At 40.9% G+C, this 27471-nt stretch overlaps 5 protein-coding genes across 6 annotated transcripts; 3 read left to right on the top strand and 2 right to left on the bottom strand.

Annotated features, from left to right (window-relative positions):
• Window positions 1–458: 458 nt before the first annotated feature.
• Window positions 459–16378, bottom strand: LOC141812463 (3-hydroxyisobutyryl-CoA hydrolase 1-like). The gene is made up of 12 exons (XM_074700455.1): window positions 16311–16378; window positions 16123–16199; window positions 15092–15171; window positions 14902–14985; window positions 13697–13781; window positions 2537–2622; window positions 2252–2373; window positions 1785–1845; window positions 1535–1633; window positions 1052–1153; window positions 862–903; window positions 459–753 (listed from the first exon to the last, which is right to left on the bottom strand). Exons 1-12 carry the CDS (start codon window positions 16376–16378, stop codon window positions 616–618), a joined length of 1044 nt encoding a protein of 347 aa, XP_074556556.1. The 3' UTR covers window positions 459–615.
• A 1021-nt stretch (window positions 16379–17399) lies between these two features.
• On the top strand, window positions 17400–17988 carry LOC141812462 (S-locus-specific glycoprotein-like). Its single transcript, XM_074700454.1, has 2 exons — window positions 17400–17849; window positions 17947–17988. Exons 1-2 carry the CDS (start codon window positions 17400–17402, stop codon window positions 17986–17988), a joined length of 492 nt encoding a protein of 163 aa, XP_074556555.1.
• A 2737-nt stretch (window positions 17989–20725) lies between these two features.
• Window positions 20726–21193, top strand: LOC141812461 (uncharacterized). Its single transcript, XM_074700453.1, has one exon. The coding sequence runs from the start codon at window positions 20726–20728 to the stop codon at window positions 21191–21193; it is 468 nt and encodes a 155-aa protein (XP_074556554.1).
• A 1808-nt stretch (window positions 21194–23001) lies between these two features.
• LOC141812542 (phospholipase A(1) LCAT3-like) lies at window positions 23002–24606 on the bottom strand. 2 transcript variants are annotated; one of them, XR_012600311.1, is made up of 3 exons: window positions 24289–24606; window positions 23445–24099; window positions 23002–23144 (listed from the first exon to the last, which is right to left on the bottom strand). XR_012600311.1 is itself a non-coding variant. In XM_074700535.1 (3 exons), exons 1-3 carry the CDS (start codon window positions 24128–24130, stop codon window positions 23115–23117), a joined length of 357 nt encoding a protein of 118 aa, XP_074556636.1. In that variant the 5' UTR covers window positions 24131–24606; the 3' UTR covers window positions 23002–23114. The 2 variants fall into 2 exon arrangements, 1 of the variants encoding a protein (XP_074556636.1); XM_074700535.1 differs by having other exon boundaries at window positions 23445–23621; window positions 23981–24606.
• A 2002-nt stretch (window positions 24607–26608) lies between these two features.
• Window positions 26609–27073, top strand: LOC141812460 (uncharacterized). The gene has a single exon (XM_074700452.1). The coding sequence runs from the start codon at window positions 26609–26611 to the stop codon at window positions 27071–27073; it is 465 nt and encodes a 154-aa protein (XP_074556553.1).
• Window positions 27074–27471: the final 398 nt, after the last annotated feature.

Here is a 27471-nt window from a genome sequence, read left to right as displayed (position 1 = left end):
GATGGGGGAGAGAAGACTTGCTACTTAATGCACATTCAAATTTGAAGTTATCCCAACTCCTTACAGCCATTATATAAATCAATCCGCAAATTTTGCTTGGGTTGTCTCTTGGGTTGCACATATCTATCTAGATTTAGAACAATCGAGAACAAGAAAAATAATTCTTCCTTATGATGTTCAACTTTCCTTATAGTTGATTCATTCTCTTTGTTGGCTAAGCATAAATTTTACTTGATGACTAGCCAATGAATCTTTTTATTTTATTATTGTTTAACATACTAAAAATATCATTGGTAGAAAAATCTATTGCCCACTTTTTCATGGACGATATTCTCAACTTCACTAACAAAATAAATAGTTTATTTTCTTTTTCCGTGATATTTTTTTATCTAAGATTTAATATTTTATATTAATAATTTAAATTGTGTTTATAATTACATTTAATATGAAATACATAGTAGCCCTAAACAAATTAAATATATGATTAACTTTTCTCTGTCTTTGCGTATACATGCTAATAGTCATTCCACACCTATTTTCTCTTCTCCAGTTCTAAACAAATAGATGCATGCAATAGTAGCCTGTCATCATGACAATCGTATCTAAAATACAATCTTACAATTTTGACCCGTATTTGAACGATAACCCAGGTCTGGCAGGGAGTCTTAGATCCTCCCAGTTTGCGTCATCGACTGCAGAAAAATAGTTATCCACCACTTTATCATCAACTAAATCCAATCGAGAAGGCTCCCACTGCAACCATAACAGGAGGCGAGATCAACTAGCAGTCATTGTGCTTATGTTTTAACAAAACTTACGTCGAGAATACTACTGAAACAAAGACAGGATAGGGATCTCAACCTTTGGATTTTTATCTTTAACCACCAACAAAGCCCTGCAACCCTGCAGTGGAAGTTGAAATTTTAGAAATATTACATTAAAACTGATCCATGACTGGTTGGTAGAAGCTTATGATGATCTATAAAGCCACCGTAAAATAACGAGCAATTCTCAGTGCAGAAAATGTGATGTGAAATCTAAAATCTTTTACCTCGAAGAAATCTTTACTAGCTTCTTTACGCAAAATATGACAACACAGTCGATAATCTTTAATTAAGCAATGGCCAATTCCCTGTGTTCGTCCTTCTCTGATCTGATCAACACAAGAATAAACACAGTATTAAATCAGATGGAAATGATGACAATTAGCCAATTCGGCTCAAACTAGAGGTCAATTAGCCAATCAAAGGCTCCAGTCAATTATTACTGGATAGTGAGAAATCTGAGTTGCTTTTCGCCAAGGTTAAGGCAAAGTTGAACTTTCCACTGGCATGTAAAAGCTCAAGTTTGTGGAAGGAATAAAATTCACAACATATTCAGAGCAAGAGGATGCCATCCAACAGAAAAAGTATGTTTCTTCACTGAAAATTGAACTGTGTTTATAAACAGAAGATACTTTCTTACTTACAGTCCTCTATTAACTATATGAATGATCAGATAGGTGAAAAAAAAGGTATAGCACCATTACTCATACCGCTCTTAGAGTAATTTTCAGACTGATCGGAGATGCTTTTTTCAAGGACTGGATTGCACCCTTAATCCACTCATCAGCTGCATTTACAGCTTCCAGTTCCTTCAATAATTATAATTAACTTTAAAAAACAGATATACTAAGAAGAGATATGCACTCAATGGCACTTTAAATGTTAGAGAGTACAAAGTAAGTCTAGAACTGGAATAATATAGCCACTGGCAAGGGTCTGATAATGGCGAATCAAACTTACAAGGGAAGACAAAATTTCTTCGACTGTTTCCTTTGAGAAGCATTTGTCAATCACATCCAACCTACAGAATCCATTGAAGTGTATTAAAAAGGATGAGACAGAAAAAATAGAGATCGCATGAAAATAGAAAAGGATAAAGAGCGTAAAATTGTATTTAGGTAATCTGTTTGAAATCGCAAACTTTTCCATCATCGTTTAGACAATAATCATCTATATAACAAAGAATTGGTACTCATGACAGTGACAACAACCAAAGGAGGCTAACATCCTGACATAAAGTTCATTTTTTTCTCTAACAAGAATCCTTTGGTGGCAATTTGGGTAGTAAATCATTTTGTTTCATCCAGAAACAGTAAATAGACAATGATGGCAAAGAAGGAAATATGGAAGACAAGGTATGTTCTTGGAAGGTTGCAGAACATACAGAAAGGAGAAAGATGCAATATATTATATTTACCAGAAATTACCTTTTAAAAGCACTGCTTTCTTTCACAGGCACATTATTTGAAAATTGATCAATAATTGAGCAGATAGAAAAATGATCTGAAGTATCCACCTTTGCTAGTGCTTCTTCTAATAATGCCAATTTCTGTTAACCAACATGAACACTCAGTGATGCACATAGCCATTAAGATTTTCTACAAGCAGCCAAAACATGAAAGAAACTTGATAGAAGAAGAGCAATTCAAATTGAGGTAAATATGTATATCATAACAAATGGAGAACGTAGTCTTTGTCACAGGACAATTTACCATAGAAGGGACAAAGTGAGTGGCAAGGCCACAAGCAAGCATTTCTGATCCATCCAATCTTGCACCAGTCAACCCAACATATTCTCCTGCAAAGGAATTTAAAAAAAAAATACAAGAAAAATCCATAATATAGTTGTCTTAAAAGAGTATTAAGAATCATGTCCTTTAACGACAACATTTCCGAGTTGTGCTTCCCATAATACTAATAATAGAATATTTCATGTCCCTAAACAAAAGAGGTAAAATTTGACAGTGTATAACTACTCTACTCTTTCTTTCCTTGTTCTCACATAAGGAATATTAGAAGGAAACTTAGATTATGCAGGATTTTGATTATCATAAGAAAGAGGTTTCAAGTTCTGAGGGCATAATTTAGTTCAAATTAGAGACAGGAGTCATTAAAACACGATGTTTTTAAGCAATGGTTACATAATCTAGAATTTCAGGGAAAGCTTGAGTCCTCATAAGCATCAAATTCTTCGACGGAATTAAATTAATGAAAATGATAAAGAAAAAGATGGCGAGATGAAAATCCTAGGTCGATTCTTTAGCTTGGCCACTGGGTCAGGAATTGAGTTGGGAAAAAGGAGACATCAAGCAGATAATAGTTATGCAAAGATGTTAGTTTCTGACTAATCTGAGCAAATTGATTGATAATCCTTCCACATCCACCCACAAAGCCACATCCTAACATAGCGGTCGGCTAACATAGGCAGTTATATAAACTTGAATTCACCGATTCTCTTTGTTAGAAACATAAATGTAAATATTATTAGTATCAAGCACCTAGTTGTAATATTTTTGTTCATTAACAATACACAAAGGTGGAAGAGAAAACCTAGATGATTACCCTAACCTCTTGGTAACATGATTGAGTCCATGATTTGAAATCTTGTACCATGTCGGGCAAAACGGTCGAAACTTATCTTCCAGTAAATCACTGAAACTCGATATCACTCAGCACTAAAGTTCAAAACCTTGGGTCGTGTAGTAATTTTGGTCTTTGACTGGAAAGATGTTTTTCCAATATTTTGTCGACTCTTCGATGCACAGTGTAGGTAACAAATTGGAGGTTGAAGGAGGAAGAAGATGAAACAAAGGAAAGAAACATTATCTGTGATGGGTGTTGGATGATATCGAGTTTTGGTAATTTACCGGAATGATATGTTTCAACTATTTTGTTCGGCATGGTACAAGATTTAAAATCATATTCGACACAAATAATGTCTCCTTCCTATGCTTTATCTCCTTCCTTCTTCAACTTTAATCCATTACCAGCACTATGGGTTGAAACATCAGCACAATACTGAAATAGTATAGTTCCAATCAAAGATTGAAACTTTGACATGACTTGAGATTTTGAATCTTGTCGTGATCATCTGCAGCTTCTTGATTTACCTCCTCACAGATAGTCATAGGGCCGACCGTATGGGGCCGCTAGGGTGGCGGATTCCACCTTTGCTGAAGAGATTTTGAAACTTGCTTGAGTTTACTTGAACTCGTAGCTTTTGGACACACTGCTAATGTTACCTGCATCGTCAACTAGAGAAATTGCAATAGCCACCTTCTCGACTTTGTATGATTGCCCATGTTTAAATGAAAGCACAAATGCCACCAATGCATATGAATTTGTGGACCTCGACTAGCACAACAACATCCTAGCCAGTGCCAAAATAATATAGCAAACCTAGCTGTTCACAGACTCTGTTGGTGATTGGCATCAATAGCAAGGTTGAGACTAGCATCATATCTCAATTGGCATCAAAAGCTCCAAGGAGATTGACATCAGCTTCTTCTAGATTAACAATCAAATTCTTCTCCTGGATCAACGATGGAATTTGTTTTTGAATCTACCTTCATGAGAGCCAACGTCGGAGCCCCCAACATTGGATTTGTTCTTTGGATAACAATAGGAAAAAAGGAAGCATGTTCATTGCTCTCCCACATTAAGCTCAACTACCTCCTCACAAACAAGATCAATATCAACCTAGCTAAGGAAGCTTGTTACCTCTCTTGTTGTTGCACCTTCCTGGATCGTTATTTAGGTTTGAGTCAAGTTGTTGTAGCTGAACTGACCTGTATCACCTATCTCCTTTATTAATAAACAGAAAAATGTTAGTGTCTCCAAAGCCTTATTTGGTGAATTCCTCAACTATCTCCTCCTAACCACTTTTTTTTTTTCCAAAGCCTTTCCAGTACCATGACAATTACTAGAAAGAAACAAAATTGGAAGAACTATGCATCGTGGATCGTAACAATTAAAGTTTAGCTCATGGGTCCAGGTCAACTAAAATATCTCATTAATCTAGCCACTGAGATTCTTAAGTCCATCAAAGCCATATGGTAGTGGGCAATCGATTGACCCTAGACTAATGGGTCTTTTGATGTTTCTCTCCTACTATAATATTTAGATACAAGCTAGGGACTTGTATATGAGTTTCATCTCTAAGGCCTATGAATAATCACATCCAATTGCATCAATTAGATACTGATGACCACTCACGGTTGCTTTCAGGATTTTACAACTGATTCTGGAGACAACTTCCAGCACTTTAGAGGTTCGAGTGATACAAGATAGCTTGGATAAACTGCTTACTGTTGTGTCCCTTAACATTGTCTATTCTGAGTTGAAGTCACTAAATACTGTGTGCATGTGACTGCTACGAATTTCTACCATAATTCTGTTAGAACTCAGAGTGATTTGGCCACGGTTTTAATGTTTGGGCAATAGGGTTTAAATTAGGCTTTGCTTTATTATTTGATATGTGTGTCTAAGTGTATAGAGATTTAGAAGAACACATAGGAACACTCAATGACTCAAGGTCCATGGCAGTACGGAGAGGGGCGGGACACCTGAGGGACTGAAAAGACGAAGAGTATTAGAGACAGAGGTACCAAGAGCAAAAGACGCAAACATGCAAGAAGGATGGTACGAGGAGTGAGCTGACGGACTCGGTGCATTTAAAGGATGAGAGGATTGGTGGGATAATACACTATTAGAGTGAGAAGCACTAGGAGTGAGCTAGAAGGGTTTGGTGCATCAGAGGGATGAGAAGTCGGGAGGAAGTCTACTCAAGTAAGGTCTATGAGATGAGTTGAGTCAACTTGTAATTGGAACGAGGGCTAGAATTCTGCTTAGACGGACTTGGTCTTAGTATACTTGAGTCAGAGTTCTAGGCGACCGAAACTCCAATCAACCGAAAATAGATCTGGTACTTTGAACAAGTTTGAAGCCGACAGATTTAGGAGGTATGAGCGATTGAAAATGAATCCGGTCGATCAAAGGTACACATGGAGTGTGATCCAAGTTAGATCCAAACGAGACAGTCAAATCCGTATTGACCAAGGAGATTGGTCAATTGGAATGGAATCTGATTGACCAAAAGGTTGCTACAAAGTGAGACCTATTTGTGGATGAAACTGATAGCCAGGTGTTATATTGAGAGGTGTCCTAAGGCAATCGCCTTATAGTTATACTATTTATTGAATAAATAGCAATTCACTATTTGAGTGCACATTTTCTATGTGTTTGATTAGATCTTAAACTCATTTACTGAATGTCCGCAATACGATTCATAGCATGAGAGAATTTATGATTGGATCACAACTAGTGAGCATCTCTACATATGCAATTATGAATGTATTGAAATTATCCCTAATCGAGAATTGATGAGAACGGACGCCATCGATTCTATTGAGACTAGCACGTTTTAAACTCCTTGGTTTACCAAACAACTAATCTTGCTGGCTGGAGACATTGGATGTTGAGAGTTAAATATAAGTGCTAGTTAAAGATAACTAGTTTATTGGAGTGACCTGCCATGAGACTTCATATGGTTCTATACATATGTCAATGAAGATCTCAGTGTAGCTTAAGTGCAAGTTTCCTTTGACTTACGTTATTCAAGTCACCTTGGTTATGGAGGCTTATACTTTGATATCTTAAGCAAACATCTCTGAGGAGGTGTGAATCCGGGATGATTGGGTATAAGTCGAAGTGCCCGAAAGTATTTGGATAGCCCATAAAGGATTCACCGCTCCTTGAAAAAGGAGATGTATACCCTGCGGCCGCTTGTTAGGTTTGTTACTAAAAGTCTTTAGCCAAAGCATCACATGTCAAGAGTACGACACTCTTGGACACATGTACAAGTAACTTGAATCCAAAGGACAAGAAAGCAAACTTGGGCTAGGTGTGACGATAGTCAGCTTAGTAGGGACTGACACATATAGACCATGTCCTGAACTAAGCGGGTATAAGACGGTGAAAGGAATGAGACACATTTCATTATAGCTGCTGAAGGGTTTAGAAATAGTTCTGGAATCAATCGTTGATTTTTTGATCAATTGGAATCATGATGTACTACCAGATGTCACTCATAATCATTCCGCAATTAATGGTTAATTACGAACGACCAACATAACCGAGAACCTATTGAGTCACACGCACTACAAGTTATCCAAATGACTTAAAACAAGATTGAGAATTAGATTCTCAGATCGAGAGAAATAAAGTCTGGTTGGACCAGACAAAGGCAAAATAATGGACTTCATATTATGAAGACGAAATAAAAAAATTAATTTGGTTCAAATCGGAGGTAATTTGGTTATTGAACCAAATGATTCGATTTTAAATCAAATTGAACCAACTTGGTTTGGTTTATGATGGAAGATATTTTAGCAAAATCAAAAGTAATGAAGGGCTTCATCTTGTAAAGACGAAATGAACAAAATTAGTTTGGTCAAATTTGAGGTCGTTTGATTATTGAACCAAACGATTTAGTTTTGAACTAAAATAAATTCGATTTGCTATAGTACCGGTTCGCTACAGTGACTAGGGCTCAACCTGGTTTAGGATAATCCGATTTTCTTTGGGTTTTTTTTCTTCGGTTCACCCGATGGCGCGTCGCAAAAATCCTAAATCGCGCATTGTAGCTTCTCAAATAAGAAGAGATTGTGATTTTAGCTGAAGGGGTGGCCTTCCTCCCTGAGCGCGCGTCGTGCCTCTTCAAGGGCTCGCGATTGGAAACTCTAGCTCGAGCACCGCCGGCTCTCAGTCCTTGCGAGCGTCGCCGGCCCCTGTTTTCCCGATTACGCGGCGCAACCCTTCCGACGGCGTGATCACGAGACCAAACCCATACCCTCCTAATCGCGCGAAAGCCACCGGCTCCTCTTCCCTGATCGCATCTTCTCCCAAAGCGCCGGCCAATCGGTTTCTTCCTTGTGAAGGAGCATCGCCGGTCCGAAGAACAAGGGAAGTTAAGCATCGCGTAAGTGCCGCCTTCCTTTCACCAGATCGTGATCTTCCCTTGCTCCCATGGCCGATCGTGAGACAACTCCAGATCCGGATAGATCCGGATTGGAAAACCCAAACCGACACTGTCCTCCTTTCTCTTCCCACACCTTGAGCGATCGGAGCCCAAGTGTCGAATCCCTAATCATCGTGCAGCCCGACGTTGGACGTCGGTAGTCCGGATTCTCCTAATGGCTGCCGACTGATGGAAAGGAAAAAAGGAAAACCTAAGCTTCGACCAGTGTTGGACGCCAATAGCTGGGTTCTCCCGTGGACAGTCGACCGCCGGAGGAAGAAGTGAAACACAAGCCGATAATGGACGTCAGTAGTTGTGTTTCCCGTAGACGGAAGGTTGTTCTTCTTGTGGGCGGTAGCTTATCCTTCCTCGTGGGCAGCAGCCATGGGTGAAGGGAACGTCGATGACAACTCTTGTGAAGAGTTGTCCAACTACTGTCGATTAATCTTGGTAGTTCGATGACTATTGTTTCATCAATATCCGAAAGGTTCTGACTATTTGCCCCACATCGACGGTCAAAAGTTGACCATCGAAAACTACAGCGAAAATACGATTACTGGTGATAGTTAAAAAGCCCTAGAAAACAGTCGCGACAAGTGTTGTTGTGTGTTTTCGAAATTAAGTTCTCTCGTATTGATTGTTGTCGATCGTCGGCTATTACCGAAGACGGTGATGTGATTCATGACTTCGGAAGCCGTCCAAACGAGAGCTTGACATGGATCACCAGTAGAGGCGAAACTTCGACAAAGACCGCTCGATTGATGTCAACCCCGCTCAATGTCATCTATCAGGTACGCGTAGAATAATTGTTATTTCGAAAATTTTAAATTTAAGTCATGTCTTGTACCTGTTGTATCATGTATTTGCATGCGTGTATTGTAATAATTAAATTTAATTATTAATTTATTTTCACTGCGCATGTTTACGAAACGTGCAAACACGTGCAACGCATCGAGACGATCCCAACACCAAGTCAGTAGGGTCAATAATGTGCTTTCTAACTGGACAGTAGAGGACATCATTGTTCAAGTGGAGTTGGGAGCCCAGATTGAGCAGCCCCACAAGGCCATTCAGGGAGGTGAAGCCTTTAGCTCAGCTTACGGTGGAGGTCGTGCTGAAGTTTCTTTAGAAGAATATTATCTACAGGTATAGAGTGTCTCGTAAGCTGTTTCTGACAATGGGAGGCAATTTTTGGAGTGGAGACTCCGAGAGTGGTGTTAATAGCTTGACATACAACAGTCATTCACCTCAGTAGTCTATCCATAAAGCAATGGTAAGGCAAAGATGGTTAACAGAGGGCTAGTCTGAGGTTTGAAAATCAAGCTCAACCATGTCGGGGGAAGTTAGGTAAGGAATTGTCGAGCATCCGTTGGTCCTACTGTACTACTCCTCGAGAAGGAACAGGGATGACTCCCTTTCATTTGGTGTATGGCGGGGAGGCAATGATCCCTATAGGGATTGGCACGGAGTCTACCCGAGTTGGTTCTTAGACGAGGCGAATGTAAAAAGGTGACTGCTCGAGCTGGATCTTATGGCAAAAACATGGGATAGGGTTGTAGTCCGTCTCAAGGCATACAAGCAGCAAATGTATCAAGCCTACAATGGGAAAATTATTTTCCTAGTGGAGATGTGTGGAAGAAGGTGCAGCCTACAGGCGAAGTCGGGAAGCTGAAACCACAGTGGGAAGGACCTTATCAGCAGATGGGCCAACAGATTTAGCGGATTACCGAAGTGTGGTGGCGTGACAGGTTACCTTAATCCTCGGGAAAAGTAAGCCACTTGGACTATGATGTTAGGAGTCCTGAGTTGTTGAAGCAACAATCGCCTAATCAGTTAGAATATTTCCTTGTTCGACTAAACTTGGAGGAGAACTTGTGATGTGACAAGAACGTCAGGAGCCACATGGCAGATCCAGGACTCGATCAATGCGGAGCCCAATCGGGTCGACTCAAGCTGCAACTCAGGTCAAGTCAGCCTAACTCACGGTGAGCTCAAGTCAAACTAGATCGACTCTTCAAAGCTCAGGCTAAATAAACCCAACCCATGGCCAAGTTCAACTCAAGTCAACCCGACACACGACCGAGCTCGAGTCCGACCAGTCAGATCACTCCCGAGCTCGAATGCAACAAAGCGGTTATGATGGCGCCTGTTAGAGAAGGGTGCGCCCTTTGATGACGAAGAAATATGTGCATCCTTTGGGAATCCTAATCACCCTTCACTCCCTATATAAGATAATGGTGTTAGCATCGAAAGATACATTAAGACATGCTATTTCACTTCTTTACTATTTTCTCCTTCAAGCGCTCCTTTACAATTTTGCTTAAGCATCAGAGGAGTCTCACCAAGTTTCGTCTTGGTCTCCCTTCTAACTCTTTTTCAGTGCTAGTTTTCTTTACCAATTCACCATCGCCTGACACCTTCACCATAGTCAAACATTTGCTCACCAGGTGCCCTAGAGTCCTTGCATTGCTCGACTCAACAACTGCTAACCCGACAGGAGCCAACCCAACAAAAGTTGACCCTAGAGGAGTCGACCTGATGCACATCCGGCCTACCTAAAGAATTCGGGTATAGATGCACCAAGGAATCAACCCATCTCCTGATCTCGATCGGATCATTTTGGTATTATTTGTAGGAAGTTCAAGCTGAGACGTTGAGATAGAAGACTTACGAGGAAATCAGGGAGAGTGAGGATCTACTTCTAAGGAAAGGAGTCGGGCTAGCATACCCAAGTTAGGAGCCCCTGCCCTAATGACAGAGAACCTAAGTCGGATCACATGGTAATCTTATTAAGGCGGTTTATATAGAAGTTTATTACTTTAGGGGAGACTAACCTAGTATGCAAGTTAAAAAAATTATTGTATGTGTTGAAGTGATCCTAAACGGTTTGGTTTACAAAGTTTAGCTATGCTCTTCTTTAATATAGTATGACCAAGGGTACGATAGATCACTCAATTTCATCTACTCTCTTGGTCAAAAAGACATCTCTCTTATGGTATAGGTCGATGACATTATGACACTTGTTATTGGGATTGCAAGATTGAAGACTTAGATAAACATATGTACTTTTTTTAGAATAGAGGTTGCTGAAATATTCTTGGTATATACTTGATATATATAAGGAGACTAGTACGTTACAGATCTATGGATAATAATCTTATATTAGTACCAGAACAGGGAAGTCACTAATTGATCTCAAAAAGTAAGAGAACTGCTATGAAAACTAAATTAGCTAATAGTTACAAAATTAACTTTTAGAAACATCCCTAAGAATTCTGAAATCCCTTGAGTATTCGGAAAAGATCTCTTGTTTCACAGTCGAGGACATCTTCAAATTGTAAGGCACACTCATAATCTATCAACATCGATATTGTGTTCTTTTCGAAGGTAAGCTAATTTTCTAGAAGAGCAAGACATAATATTATAGCTAAGTCAAAGACAGTATAGAGTATAGAGCATAGGGTCATAGCCCTAGCAACATATGTGCTTATTTAAGTCAATTGATAGATGCATTTAGCAATGCTCTCATAGAGCTACTGAAGTTCTACTATGATAGCTAAGTTTCTTACGTACATAGCCTCTAATCAAATATTTTATGAGAGAATAGAACGTATAAAAATCAATTGTCAATTCATCAAAGAGAAAGAAAGTGCAATCTAATGAAATCATTATTTTATTTTTCAGCTCGAATGATCAGCTAGCTAGCAAACTTACTAAATGTTTGAGGATAACTAGAATTGAGTACATCGATAATACATTAGATTTCCATAATATAATTAAACTAATTTAAAGGATGTTATGCACCTTAATGTACATACCATTAATATAAAACATGCATCTTTCATTTTTTTATTGCAAGATGGAGATAAGGGTGGCAATTTCTGTGGTGCTATGTTAATCGTGGCATAAACAATCTTTGTCATTTGGTTAATAAAAAGCTATACAAGATAATTATAAAAAATAATATTAATTTGATAAGTTGTGAGATTTCATAAAGAATTACTAAAATTATCAATATTTTAAAAATAAATTTTCTGCAAATGTTTGAGGATGCATAAAATAGCTAAAGTGAAAGAGAGGAAGACAAAAGATAACTATTTCCCTTATATAAGAATAAGGGGACTGTGCAAATTATAGTTAAATTAATGCATATGAAACTTTGGGAAATAAATTAATTAATGTTAGATTTCATAAAATATATATGGAATTTAAGTTTCAGCAATAAACTAATTTAAAGGATGTTATATAAACAAGTCTATTCGTGTCAACCCATTTGCTTATTTAGGTTGTGTTGTATCCTTTTGAATTTTATCTCTTAATCGTGTTTCAAGTTGGGTCTTGTCTAATATTGTCAGCTCTAGGTGGAGACAACTCTACTTAGATGATTCTTTCCCTGTATAACACACTTAATCTCTTGGTCTTACTTGAGATTCAAAGCAAAGACACTAATCAAATGCATCTAACATCTCTCTTGTTTTAATAGGTTTCCCTATTTGTGTTTTGATAAAAGGGGGTTGAGAACATAAAGTTGGTTGATTCGATAGGATTGTTCAATACAACCTCTGAATTATCTAATCCCTAAGGCACAAAACTTAAGGTATAAGAAAAAATCCTAGTAAAGGCTAGCAAGAGGGTGAGGTGGGGTGGTGAGGCAGGTTTTTCAATTCACATCCCCTATCCCCCCTCCCTATATAAGAAGCTGGGTCGGATAGCATATGAGTTATAGGATAAATCCTTCTTCAACATTTCTGCCCCACTCTGCTGCTCATGTGGGTCGGATTTAGGTCAAGATGATAAAAGTTCATATACAATACCTTTGATTATCTATAAAATATATATTTTCAACTAAATTCATGCATACCAAGCAAGGCGGGCATAGAATTTCTATACACCCGGTCCTACATATTATCAACTAAATTCATTTGGTGATAAGGAGTCTCAATTGGATTGGGTTAAGGCAGGTTCTAGTTGAGGTGGGCCAAATTGTCAATTTCACACCAAGGAGAGTTTCCCATCAGATTATGTGTACATTGGAGCTTTAAATTAGACAATCATTTGGTAACCTTTGAGTAAATAGTGTTACTAGGTCCAAAAGCAACTTAAATAAAAGGGTTGTTCCCATGAATCACAACAAATATAAAATTAAACTAAGTATTCATTTAGACCTTTAGATCTTTGTTACGGTCAACCAATGGTTTAAAATCTCAACTCTATCAGAGTTTTAATTTATGATCAGAATGTATAGTTTCAGTACCGTACCAATATGATTTCAATATTTTTTAAATATAAAATATATTAATTAAAAATAAAAAATTTAATCTAAATATAAAAAATATTAAAAAATATTAAAAAAAAAGATTGCAATGCCTCCCTTTGGTAAATAAATAAAAAATTTATTATATATTTTCAAAATTAAAATAAATATATATATATATATATAATTAATGGAATAGTTTTATTAGAGTTTGATTAAGCCTGTTTAGATTATTCTATTTATAGTTAGGAGTTGATTAACCTAAGTTGTTTAATTATTAACCTAACTGCATCACACCCGCGCACCCATGGACGTCCCCACCGCGACCCGTGGAGTTCGCTGCGAGATTGCAGTGGCCTCCTCGACCCTACAACGGCTTTCTTAGTGTTCAGTGTCGAGCAGAATGACAAATTTCGCTCGTTTCGTGTGGCACGGAATGAAATTTTAAACCATGGGTCTACCTCATGTCAAAAGATAATGGTGATTCTAAGAAATACAAAAAACAATTTTATCCAGCAATTGGTCTGCTCAGGAGTTGAATTCAAAAGAGAAGACAACACTACATTTAAGAAGAAAAGAGTTGAAGTCAGTTAACAATACCAAAAGATCCAGGGAGTCTTGATAAAAAGTATGAAGCACCTATATCAGGAAACAACCCAAGTGATGTTTCTGGCATGGCAAAAATCTGCAGAAAATGTGTAGATGGAAGCATTAGAAAAGATTCAAACCAATCGGTCCATGTGCACATATAACATACACGAATAAAAATAAAAATGTATTATGTAGACTCAATTCAGATATCCTTTACAGTTTTACATATACAGTTTCAGTTTCACACATCAAAAGAAAGAAAAAACACTATGATTTTGCTTTACCAGAGACCATGTTGCATATGAATTAGGGCTTTTCATCGGATGGATAAAATAGAAATCTCCAAAGTCGAACTTGAGTAACAAGTAGGAAAAGGAGGCATGCATGCTCTTTATTCTTAACTTCTTGGCAAAAAAAAAACACAAAACAAGTAGGGCTCCAAGCATGAGTTTTAACTGATAACTAAACAAAACAAACCCATCCCCTAACTAATTTGTGAAATGCAACTCAATGCTGATTAAGGAAACTTTAAAAGGATTACAAATTTGCTTCCATTATCAAAATTTAATGCTTCTTAATCATGCTAAAATAAAAAGTACCATAGTCTACAAAATTTGTCCATATATAAATGTAGAACTGGATCATCACTGCGAACTTATAGCTGCCATGAGTTGCAAAGTCTTTTGAGGATTATTATTTAAGAAAGACAAAGCCAAATGAATTAGATGATTTGCCACTGCACCTAAATAATGCACACATATTAAAGTCCAAACAGAAATTTGCAGGATGGTTCCTTAAATAGTTCTTGCCAATCAAAAGTTTGGAAGGGGATAAGCAATGAAGCTGAACAATTGGAACCCTAAGTTCCATGGAGAAAGCATGAGTTGTTTATTGTTTGTTATCAAAAGAAAGTAATATCCATGGCTAAGAAACCTAACAAAACAAAAATGCTTGGACGGTGACCAAAATGAAAACTGACTGGACTGATGTCAAATTGAGTTACAGACAATGGCAATAAGTGTGCTTGAGTGGATATTAATGTTTCAACTTGCACATACATTCTCTTACGTAATGTATTCTTTAAAAATGATACTTGAAACCAAAAATTAATTAGATAGGCCAAGCAGCAATGAAGCATGAAATGGATGGCAAACAATAAGCCAACTAATTCGGTTCTGCAGCAGATGATAGAACAAGGTTAAAAGAGGTTGTACCGCTTTCTCTGTGGCAACTCTGAATCTCCCATGTATAGAAAGACCAGCACCGCCACCCATTACTATTCCATCTAGAATAGAAACCTTCATACAAAATCCATGAAGATTTTTTAAGATGAATCTCAAATAGCTAATGATTAACTATTAAAATCTTTTAGAAAATTGATACCAAAAAGGATACAGAAATCACCTGAGGTTTTCTGTAGGTTGCAATTAAGTAATTTAAGCTGAATTCATTCCAGAAAAAATAAGCACCCAATGTCCAACTACCTGATGCATAAAAAAACTTAAGTTGGCATTAAATAAATATAAGATAGTACATTTACCTTCAACATATAAATAAAATGGTAGAAATGATTTGTAGATTTTTTTCCCCAAATTTGTGAGTGATTAAAGACGACAAAGAAGTAACCATAGCAAGGGATAGCTGTTAGTGTAGTATGTTCAAATATCATATCTCAAATAGATCCTACACCAAAGACTATATAAATCATATGAGATAGGAATTAATCTGACGTACTTCATGAAAATAATAGAAATAAATCTGACATAATTCATATAAATAATTGAAATAAATTTGGCATAATTCATAAAAATAATGGACGACAATAATATTCCGTTTCAAATCCATCATCACCTTTTCCTTTCCTGCACAATCCCACCAGTTAGTCAACATTATAGATAATAAATAAAAAAAAAAGTGATTAGTATAAAAAAACTTGAAATTGTGTAAACACAGTCCTATAAAGAGTGTCCTAAAGACTGATTTCCACCTCATATGTGTCGATTTGGCAAAAAATACAACTCCTCAAGAGACGAACAGACACCCTTCTTCCAGGATGACTGTGAATAGGTGACACAAACTCCGGGCACCAATTTAATAGCAAAAGTAAAATTATGAAATAAAAATAACTTAATTTCCCTATAATAAATGATTGCTATTATATGACAGCGGATCACAAATTTTAAATACCAAAAGTCACTAGGTAATTTTGAAAATAAAAATATCATAAATTTACTAATGATTTATCTCTTTCAAGATAATCATTGGAGTTGTGGATCTTACTGTTTACGCAGCTATCATGAGTTCATTTCTAATGAAAGAAGATGTAAATAAAATACCTAAAAGAATTCTTATTTCACTCTTACCCTTTACATAAGATGAGGTCTATTTATATACAAACTAACCTCAACCGATGCGGGCCCGGGTAGGAGAGGAACCTGTGAAAGGAACACGAACGAACGGATTAGCTAGCGCCGGGGGATCTCGGCAGGCCACTCCGACGCTCAAGTCAGTTCTCCGGTGAAGAGAACAGTAGTAGTAGAGAAAACAGTGTAGTCGTTCGAATGCCAGAGATTGGATCCTTTATTCATACCTGCGTGCGAGCTAATATACCTTTGAGGAGAACCTTCCTTCTGACAGGAGGGGTAGACCGTGGTGGTATCTGAGGGGACCAACTCTGGGTGTGTCTGACATCTGCGCCGGTAGGGTAGTATCTAGGAGACAGGGGCAATACTCCTATGATGGCTCTGCGACGAGATGTTACATGTCACCTTTGTCATTTAGCTGTAAATAGAAGTGCAGCCACAAGGACAGGATGAAGTATGGGGACGTGGGCGCAGCCTTCCTCTGCACAACCGCTCGCACGCTTAACTGTCAGTGCTGCAGTCAGGTGTTAGTGAGACTTGAGCATGAGTTGCTGTCGGAGTGGGAAAAAGTACCCGGGACCAGTGAGGACTGGGTTTAGCCAGGTGGAATGAACAAAGTAAGTGGCTGGGCGGACCGGGCAGACTGAACAATATGTATATGTCGAGTATGGGTGCCTAGATGAGAGGGGCTTATCGGAGCAGGATTATGAGATGTATTGTCTTAGCCTGTGATAGCTAGATGAGGTAGCTGTGCGGACCGAGCCTACGGGGACGAGCATGATGGCTAATCGCCCCAGAAATGACATACGAGGGTGGTGTTGTCTCGGGCAGGAGCAACAAAGGCCTGAACTGGCCGGGCGAGAAGGCTGTGACCTCTAACCTAGCAGGTTAGGTGTTGTGACGGGACGACCGGGCAATAAGCTCAGCCAGACGGGGGGAAAGGGGGTGAGCTTAATAGGGACGAGCGACACCAATAGTTGCCCGAGAAATAGTCCAGGAGGGTGAGGTATCCTCGGGTCAGGCTACAGCTGCATTATCCCGGGCTAACAGACGCAGGGCCGAAGTTGGTAGAGCAAGATAATGTCGTGACCCATCTGGTCGGGAAGACCAAATGTAGGGTCGTATAACACAGGTAATCAACGAAGACTATGGAGGCCCCGAATCTGTAGGCGGGGATCGTGGACCCCGGGACTGACCAGGTAAGGACATACATTGACCCTTTCGACCACGTAGGACCAGGTGGCCCGCCTTGACTGTGGACCCCGGGCCGGCCAACTAAGGCAAACTGCTGACCTTCCCTGCCACGTGGGGCCCAAGAAGACTTACCACATCACAAAGGAAAGTCAGTCATGGATCAAGCGGACGGAGAGCGGACAGAGTTTCCGAGGGACACTTGCGACCGCTCCATCTCCCTCTGCGGCCCTTACGACCTTTGCTACCCTGACTGGCCCCCGTGCAAGTGTCTGCAGGGCTTTCATCCCCTGAATCCAAACGATTGGAATCTCGTCGCGAACACTTCCGGCGGCTGCGTGAGGAACACAGAGTTGGACTGCCATAACAAAACAGACGGGTTCATCCAGCAGAGCAACGTGAAGTTGCCGAACACATCCGCGTCGATGGTGGATTGGAGCACAGCGAGCCTCGACAACTGTAAAAGTTCGTGCCTAAGCAACTGTTCTTGCACGGCTTATGCGAGAGCGAACATAAGCGGCAGTGGCCGAGGGTGCATCTTGTGGTTCACTCCACTCACAGACATCAAATTGTTCAACTCCGAATCTAGACAGGATTTGTTTGTCAGGGTTGTAGCTACAGACCTAAATGAAGGTGATGAAATATTATCAATTGCAGTGATGAAATATTATCAATCACACTTAAATTTGTCGTCTCCTCTTACAGCCATGGAATCAAGTGGTTCTCACCGGAGTCGCAGAGGCATGATCAGTCATTTCCTCGGTGGCAACTTTCACTTTTCTAACACTTGTTCCTTTTTGCATTTGGAAAAGGAAGAAAACAGGTATCATCTCGTCTTCCTCTTCTTTGACAATTCATCATTTTCACTATTTACTATTCACATATTGCAATTGTTAATTGAATATGTCAACATAGAGTATTCTATCCGGGAAGAAACTGAAGAAGAGACGATAAACCTGCCCTCCTTCGACTTTGCTGCCATTGTACAAGCTACTGATAACTTTTCTTCATCTAACAAGCTTGGAGAGGGCGGATTTGGTCCTATATATAAGGTATCTACTCTAAGCGTATGAATTGCAATGTCGATCCTTGTTGTATTTAAGTATGCTGAAGTTTACTATGAGGATTGTAGGGTAGGTTGAAAGAACAGGAAATAGCTCTGAAAAGATTGCCCAAAACATCAGAACAAGGTGCCTGATGCATATGGTCAAGATGGATGACGCGGCTCTCTTGCAGGTCTTCTGAGGGTTAAAATCCAGGCTAAAATGTCAGCGTGAGTCTGCATGACTTCGTCCCCATCTCTGACTTCTCTTGGCCAGCAATCACTCTCGTCTCGGCCAACGGCTACCCTCGTCTCGGCCGGCAGCGACTCTGTCTCGGCCAGTGGTCCCTCTCGTCTCGACTGGCAACGACTCCATCTCGGCTAGAGGCCCCTTTCGTCTCAGCTATCCCTCATCTCGGCCAGTGGCTGCTCTCGTCTCGACTATCCCTCGTCTCGGCCAACAGTTGCTCTCGTCTCGGCTATCCCTCATCTCGACCAGCAGTTGCTCTCATCTCGGCTAGCGGCCATTCTCGTCTCGCCACTCGGCCGACTCCATCTCGGTTAGCCTTGTCTCGGCTATCCTCAATTCAGCCAACCTCACCTGTGCATACCGTCTCAGCCACTCCATCTCACTCAGGCTAGTCCTTAGCCTTGGCTATGAGTCTCTGACACACTAGCCAGAAGAGTAACTCACCATCATGCAAAAGGTCCAATCTCGAAAACTCTTACTACTCTCACTATCCACTCTTGGTTCTCCTCATTCTCATCGAAATCCTAACTTGAGCATCGGAGTGGCTTGTCGGGACTCGTCGGTGCTAGTCTAACCTCTCTCTTTGAGTGTGTTTCAGGTGCAGTTCCGGTTCGGCTCTGCAACTCAACCTCTCCTCCACGTCTGGTCTTAGGATTGTCCTCATCAGACAATTCGTTGACTGGTGGCTTGACCATCCGTGGTATTTAGTTGGAACAAATTTGTGTCGTCTGTGGGAACACTGAAACAAGACAACGTGAGGGTGAACACTAGAAGAACTGTCGACAATTGCGATTCTGTGGACGACAGGAACCCAGGCGATATGGTGTCCCTGACACAGGCGCAGGTCGAACAGCTAATTGATCAAGTGGTGCAAAAGACTCTGTGAAGTCAACAACTTCCACCACCGCTGGCCAGGGAAGTTCTCCACCCTTGGCCGGTGGCCAGCCAGCTAGTCAGATCCCTTTGCCTGGCCCGACCCTACCTCCGATTGTAGCCTCTATCCATCGGGAGGCACCCTCTCCCCGCTAGGACTCTCATGAATCTAGGGCTGAGGAAGTCCCTTTGCATGATTGAAAAGGGAAAGCTCTGGCTCCCCCAGAGGAAGAAATGGAAGATACTCCCTTCTCTAGGGAGGTCCTTGATTAGGAGCTGCTTTTTCACTTTAGGCAGCTGCAGATCGATGAATATACCGATACTACGGACCCAGAAGACCATCTGTGCTGCTTCGAGAACGTGACCTTATTGCACTAGTACACTGACGGAGTAAAGTGCAGGGTTTTCTTAAATACCCTGTCCGGCTCAACGCAGAGGTGGTTCAAGTGCCTCCCGACCTCTTCCATCCGCACCTTCAAGGACTTCAAGGCTGCTTTCTTGCACCAGTTTGCCAGCAGCAGGAAATATCAACAAACACCTCTCAATCTATTTACCTTGAAGCAAAAATTCAGGAAGACTTTAAGAGAATATCTCCAACAATTTGATCGAGTCTTTTGAGATGTGCCCTCCACCCTCTCCGATATCCTCATCAACGCTCTCACCCAAAGACTAACCGAAGACAGGTCTTTGGTGAAGAAGCCACCTAGTAGCTATCCACAGCTGCTAGAACGAACGACCAAGTACATCCATTTGGAAGAAACCCAACTCGCTCGCAAGGTGGACGGAGGCCCTGCCCCTCGTCCAGACAAGAAGCCAGCCCCTCCTTCGCCGAGGCGAGAGGCTCCCCTGAAACTGCTCAACTATAGAGATGGGCGCGTAGTCCAGGCGGTGGAGTCCACCCCCTCTTCATGGTGGAACCCAATCATGTAGGAGAGAAGCCCATCCGTTTTTGTATGTACCATCAATCCCATGCACATGGTACGGAGGAATGTAGGCAGCTCGCCTAAGAGGTGAGCCGCATAATAAAAGAAAAACAACACGCTCGAGGAACATTTTTCCTAGCTCCTCAGCACACCCCCGCTCCAGAAAGGCGACGTGAGAATTTTACTCCACGTCGCTATCTGCCCCCAGCCAACGTAGCTCCCCGCCGAGAAAGAGATCAACGGCGGCGTCCCTCTCCACCCAGGTCAGATCCCCGCCGCAACGCCCTTCAAGAGGAAAACAGCAGACGAGACTGGCATCACGATGAGCCTTGAGAGGAGTGCCAACTTGCCCTCCGAGATGTGCAAGACAACACCGTATACCGTGGAGATATCAACATGATCTCCGGGGGAGCCACAGACGAGGACTCCCATCGTGCCCGGAAGGGTCATAGCCGAAGCCTCGAAGCATACGACATTGAAGCAAGTAAGAATGGTCCCCTCATTCATTTTAGCCCGCAGGACCTGTCCGGAGTTTCCACGCCCCATGATGACGCTTTGGTCATCCGGGCCACCATTGTCAACTACAACGTGTCACGGGTCTTTGTTGATATCGACAGCTCTGTCAACGTCCTCTACAAGGACGCTTTCGACAAAATACAGATCGACAGGCAGGAGCTACACCACATGTCTACCGCCCTCTTCAGGTTCTCAAGGCATGAGGTGCAACCACTGGGCCAGATCAGCTTGCCACTGTCCCTGGGAGAGGAGCCGTTGAGGCGTACGCGAAGCATTATCTTTGCGGTGGTGGATGTATCCTCCGCCTACAATGTTATACTGGGGAGACCAGCCCTCAGTGCCTTCTAAGTGGTCGTGTCCACCTTTTATCAGACGATCAAGTTCCCCGTTGCTGACCAAGTGGGGATGGTGAGCGGGGACCAAGGCACTGCACGCCGATGCTATGTGGATATGGTGCAAGCCGACTGTAAGAAAGTGAGGATCGCTGGAGGTGAGGTTCAAGCTTTCGATGAAACACCTCCCTCTCCCGCTGCTTGCCAGAAGGAGGAGGTGCAGATTGTACCAGGGAGGCCAGAGCGCGTCACGCAAATAGCTTCAGGTCTGACGCCGGAACTCAAGGAATCGTTGACAGCGTGCCTCATCCAGAACAATAATGACTTTGCGTGGTCACCCCAGGAGGTCAGCGGAGTCTCTCCCAGCCTCATGGAGCATCACCTCAACATTCTTCCTAGTGTCCGCCCAGTAAGGCAAAAGAAACGAAGCTTCGCGCCAGCACAACACGTCGTTATAAGGGAGGAGGTGAGCAAGTTAAAGGAGGCTGGATATATCCGAGAGGTGCAGTTTTCTTCTTGGCTCGCCAACGTAGTCCTCGTCCCCAAGCCTGGCAACAAATGGAGGGTTTGCATCAACTTCTGAGATCTTAACAAGGCCTACCCAAGGGGTTGTTATCCCCTCCCGCGTATCGACCAATTGGTCGACTCTACGGTCGGCTGTGAACTAATATGTATGCTGGATGCTTATCAGGGATATCATCAAATCCCTCTTGCTATAGATGACTAAGAGAAAGTTAGTTTTATTACCTTCGATGGTACTTTTTGCTACACCGTGATGCCTCCGGCAGCAAATCAGGCGCAATATCGAAGTATATGTGGACGATATCTTGATCAAGTCCACTCGGACTGAGACCCTACTGTCCGACATTAATGAGACGTTCGCAACCCTAAGAAAGCATGGGCTCAAGCTTGATCCCTACAAATGCATGTTTGGCGTCAAAAGAGGATGGTTCTTGGAGTACATCATCACCGAAAGGGGGATAGAAGCCAACCCAGAAAGGATTTAGGCCCTGTAGAACATGACCTCTCCTCGCAATGTCAAAGAAGTCTAGAGCCTAGTGGGGGTGAATCACTGCTCTCTCGTGGTTCATTTCTCATTTAGCAGAGAAAAGCCTTCCTTTCTTCAAGATACTACGCAAAGCTTCTCACTTTCTTGGGACGCCCACTACTAGAAAAAAGGGATTTCCCGGCGGTTTAAAAAGCGTTTTGCGGCGGTTTTGAACCGCCGCAAAACCATTTACCGGCGGTTCACCAAACCGCCGCGGATAACGGTGTCGTTAAACCATTTAGCGGCGGTTTTGGAGAACCGCTGGAATAACCGCCACCAAAATCATTTAGCGGCGGTTCTTTTAGCGGCAGTTCTTTTAGCGGCGGTTCAAAATGATTTCTCGGCAGTTCGTTTAGCGGCGGTTCGAAATGATTTCCCGGCGGTTTATAAACTGCCAGCAGAATTGATTTCCCGGCGGTTTTGAAAACCGCCGCGAAATCATTTCCCGGCAGTTTTCAAAAACCACCAGAAAATCATTTCCCAGCAGTTTTCACAAACCGCCGGGAAATCAATTCCCGACGGTTTCAAGATGTCGGCGAATTTCTTGATAATTTTGAAACCACCAAAAAATCATTTAAAACCACTATAAATTACGTTAGTGACGGTTTAAAATTATTACTGATTCATTTTGATTATCAAAGATAAATATTTTAAAAAAATCAAACATACTCATCAAACATTAATTTCAAATCCAAACATTTGTAATTTATACTCAACATTCAAACTGTCAAAGCATTTTACAATTGTATAATACTGTCAACAACAACAACATCCAAAGTAAAATATCATATGCGCTGCCAAAGCAAAACATTCAAATACAATTTAACACTAGTAAAACCAGCAAAATAGGAACAAGATTGGAAGCTTCAAATTGCCATCACCAGACCGATCAATGGACCTTCTTCCTTCTTCTCAGAACCTGTCAACAACAACAACACCATTAGGTTACGTAGAGATAGATAATGGACAGATGGTGAAAGAATATGAAAGCTTCAAAAAAAAAAGATTACCAAGGAAAAAAAATATGCACTACTTCACAATGATATGAATAATTAACCTAAAAAAAGATAGTACTGTCTCCATAAACAAGTTATGACTAGTCTAGTTTACATCTCACAAGGAAAATAATTAACCTAATAGACAAAATTTCGACTAGAATATCCATTTTCCAACTGTGCAATGGGTTGAAATAGGACTTGAGTATATAAGACACACATACCTCATTATTTTTTAGAGCTTCCTCAAATAAAGAGATGCATGTAGATGAATCATACTCTTCCAACTTCACAACTCCATTATCTTCAGTTAGTTTCCTCCAAACCTGTATCATGGGCTGATTTTTCAATTTAAAGTCTGGGTTTGGCAGCAATCCATATATAGATGGGCATTCAACCAACTGCAATGTAGAAATTCTTTAGGTGAAGAATTTTAATGAAAACTGCAATAAATATATGTACGAATAGAACAAAGTAACTTTTCAATTTATAAGACAACCAAAACAAGAAAGTTCAAATTGTCCAGAAGTCGGCCCATAAGCAAACCAGTAACATCTAAGAACCTAAAACTTGGCAAATACTGATCCAATGAAAGAAGTATATACCAAATTAAAAATATATCTCGAGTCAAGTGTTACATTGCTGTAACACCATGCAGATGATAAATGAAAGAGCAATTAAATTAGGTATGTCCAATTTAACCTGTAAGTACTTGTTTATGGCAACTTACTTTTGCCAAATAATAATTCAGGAAACAAACCTGCCCAATATTATAAGAAATCATCCGCAAAAGAGAGAGAGAGATATCTTCAGGTCTATAGTCAGACAGTTCCTTGGTTTCTGAAATAGTTTTCCCGAAGCCAGAAGCTATTGTTGATGCTGAAAGCCCAATCAAAAATAATTGAACCATGCTAGTTAAAGAATGACAAGAAGAAAAAAATCATGAATTATGACAACTTAAAAAAAGGCATGATTCTCTTATTAGATTGCAATACATGGATCGAAAGGAAATTTCTAGTTTCATAATATAGGGAACAAAGGTGAAAACAATCGAAGAAATACTAATACCTTAGAATAGTCCATCCCGCCATAAATATCTCCAACGAGCATGTCAGCATTGCTATTATCTCCTCGTTGGCTCAACTCTAACAACTCATCAAAACTGCAGTAGCAGTAAGTCTTCTGGAAAGCTTAAACATCTTTGACACAGCAAATGTAGATATCAACAGAAAACACAAACCTTTTGCACTTTGTCAACAACCTCCCTATTCCCTATAAGTACCATGGCCTACATTTGCCCTACTAACCCACTGAAATTTTCCTTCACCATCCACCTAATGGAGCTATAAATTAAGTGTTCATGCTTTGCAGAAAAAACATGCACAGTAGAATATTAAAGGTAGGCAATACCTTGATAATGCTAACTCTAGAACCAATATTAACAAGAAGATATGGAAACAAATCATTCTGGTCATTATGCACAAATTCTTTCTGCCCATAGATGTGTGTGAAAGCTTCATGCGAATTCTTGCGAACAAGTTTCTGTTCTGTATGGAAACAAATCAATAGTGGAGCAAGATGTTCAGGTGCAGCATTCTTGCGAACAAGTTTCTGTTCTGTATTTGGCTTCCAAATGAAACTTGAATTATATGTATGTGCTATTTCACTTGTTCAGATGGTAGTTCGTGTAATATAAGAAAGCTAAAAAACAATAGGTCAAGTAAATAATGGAAAACAATGATTAGACCCTTTTTTCCTAGAGAAATATTTGTTTAATTGAATTGAATTTCTGACAGATCCAAGAATGAAGTTTCAAGGGATGTTTTTGAGTTGTTTCTCTCATAGAACATCCAACATGTACTTTGAAATGTAAATCTGTCTCAGAATTCTAAAACCTAGTTTTATCGAGCGCAGCAAGGGAAAATGGAAGCAATACCTTGATAATGCTAACTCCAGAACCCATATTAACAAGAAGATATGGAAACAAATCATTCTGGTCATTCTGCACAAATTCTTTCTGCCCATAGATGTGTGTGAAAGCTTCATGTCTTATTGCCTTGACAAATCATAAAAAAATCAATATCAAAAGTTTGCAAATTATAGATGTCTTATTTAGTAAAGGCCTAAAATTTAACAGCCATCAAACAAGAACTACATTAATATTGCATTGATTGGAAGCATTAGTGTCTTATTTAGTAAATAATGAACAAAATACCATGAGCACCAAATGTTAAGGTATACTCAGTTGTAACAGAAATTCTGCTGTAAAAGACGGTTGAATGATTGAAATTTATGAACCAATAAACTTATTTATAACTAAGATCAGAACAGTGAACTAATAGATGAAGCAAAAAATATTGGAGATTGCTTCCAACTTTCATATATTTGCCAGCATAGCACTTTCAGTTGCTAAAATCTAGAAAAACTAACACAAGGATAAAATAAAACTAACTAGTTACCTTAGAAAATCCATTTACTGTTAGAGTTCTTTCCCACATTCCAGATAATGAAGCAACGCCGGTGTTGCTTAGAATTGCTGACTTTCTACTCACCAAACAGGGAGGGACATTCACCCAAGCTGTTTTTGTTTTGGCCATTAGTAGGTGCAATCAAAATTTAAATGCCTGAGTCATGCTTAGCATGGACTAGGATAGCATGATAAGCTTGTCAGGTTGTGTTTTTTTCCACCTTAATAAATGGAATGTCTTTCTTTAACTGGAATAGATGACTGATGAAATGCTTAACGTTTGATCATGACTACCGAAATGTATTCATCTTCTAACAATTGTTTATGAAATATCAGTTTTTGCAAAAAGATGATTCAGTTAATCTGCTTAAGTGGCTAATTAAAAATCGTATATTTTCCCCATTGGCGAGGCAAGAATGGAGGAAGAAAGAAACAAACCATCAGGAAACACATTGGAAACCTTCGCAGACCAGCAACCAAATGGCGAGCATCATCGAGCATAGCAAAAGCACGTCGACGGCGGTCATAATCTTCACCTGGCCATGCCACCACTCGTTGCGCTGCTGCTCCGCGAGCTTTGAGCTCAAGGTCGAGCTGCTGCTCGACGAGATCAAGCCACTTGCCGACGGTTGCAACGCAGCGACCTTCAGCGCCTGAGCGTAGGTGGAGTCCTTTGGCCGGTGCGTCGTTGCCTCGTTCGACGACCCGTAGCCTTGGACTGTCGAGCTTAGTGAATATGACATCCAATACCAGTCACGTACGACCATCAAGGCTCAAGCGCTGGCCGACTTCCTCACCGAAGTACATGATGCTGAAGCAGACGAGACATGGAAGGTGTATGTGGACGGGTCTTCTAACAAGCAGGGGAGCGGAGTTGGTGTGCTTTTAATCTCTCCGACAGGAGAAGAGATCAAGTTCTCCATGCGGCTAAGTTTCAAGGCCTCCAACAATGAAGCGGAATACGAGGCAGCCCTCGCGGGCCTCCAAGCCGCCAAGCGGGTGGGAGCAGCTCGAGTGCAGCTCTACTCTGACTCTCAATTGGTGTCTCAACAAGTCGAAGGAAATTATGAAGTCAAAAATGACAGACTGCGCAGGTATGCTGAAGCCTTTGCAAAAATGAAAGCCGAATTCAAGGAGGTCCTATTGCAGAAGATCCCCAGGGCCGAGAATGTCAAGGCGGACGAGTTAGCTCGAATGGCTAGCTCCATGACCGAATGGGTCGAAGAAGGCCCATTGGTACAAGTAGCTTTGATGGCGCAGATAGATCAAGCCCCTTCCGAGACTGCAGCAGACGATTGGAGGACTCCCATACTTGCCTTCCTTCAGAAAGGAGAAACGTCGTCCGAGCCGGATCAAGCCCGCCTTCTCCGAAGGAGAGCTTCCTGATTCACCATAATTGGGGACCAACTATATAGAAGATCTTTCTCACGGCCCCTGCTCAAATGCCTTGGACCGGAGGACGCGGACTATGTGATTCGAGAAGCCCATCAAGGCTGCTGCGGCAATCATCCCGGGGGTCGATCGCTAGCTCGGAAGGTACTCTTGGCCGGATACTTCTGGCCAACCCTCCAAGCGGACTCGGCCAAGCTCGTCGCAACTTGTGTGCACTGTCAGAAGTATCAGCCTTTCAGGAAACGCCCTACAGAGCATTTGAAGACAGCCACTACCTCCTGTCCATTCGATCAGTGGGGGATGGACATAGTGGGTCCATTCCCGATGGGCCCGCAACAAAAGAAATTCTTATTGGTTGTCGTCGATTACTTCTCCAAGTGGGTAGAGGCGGA

Source organism: Curcuma longa, chromosome 19 (genome assembly GCF_044706935.1).
Source record: "Curcuma longa cultivar G26 ecotype Majalengka, Jawa Barat chromosome 19, ITB_CL_G26_1.1, whole genome shotgun sequence".
Lineage (NCBI taxonomy): Eukaryota > Viridiplantae > Streptophyta > Magnoliopsida > Zingiberales > Zingiberaceae > Curcuma > Curcuma longa.
This window is presented reverse-complemented; position numbering and strand designations above follow the sequence as displayed.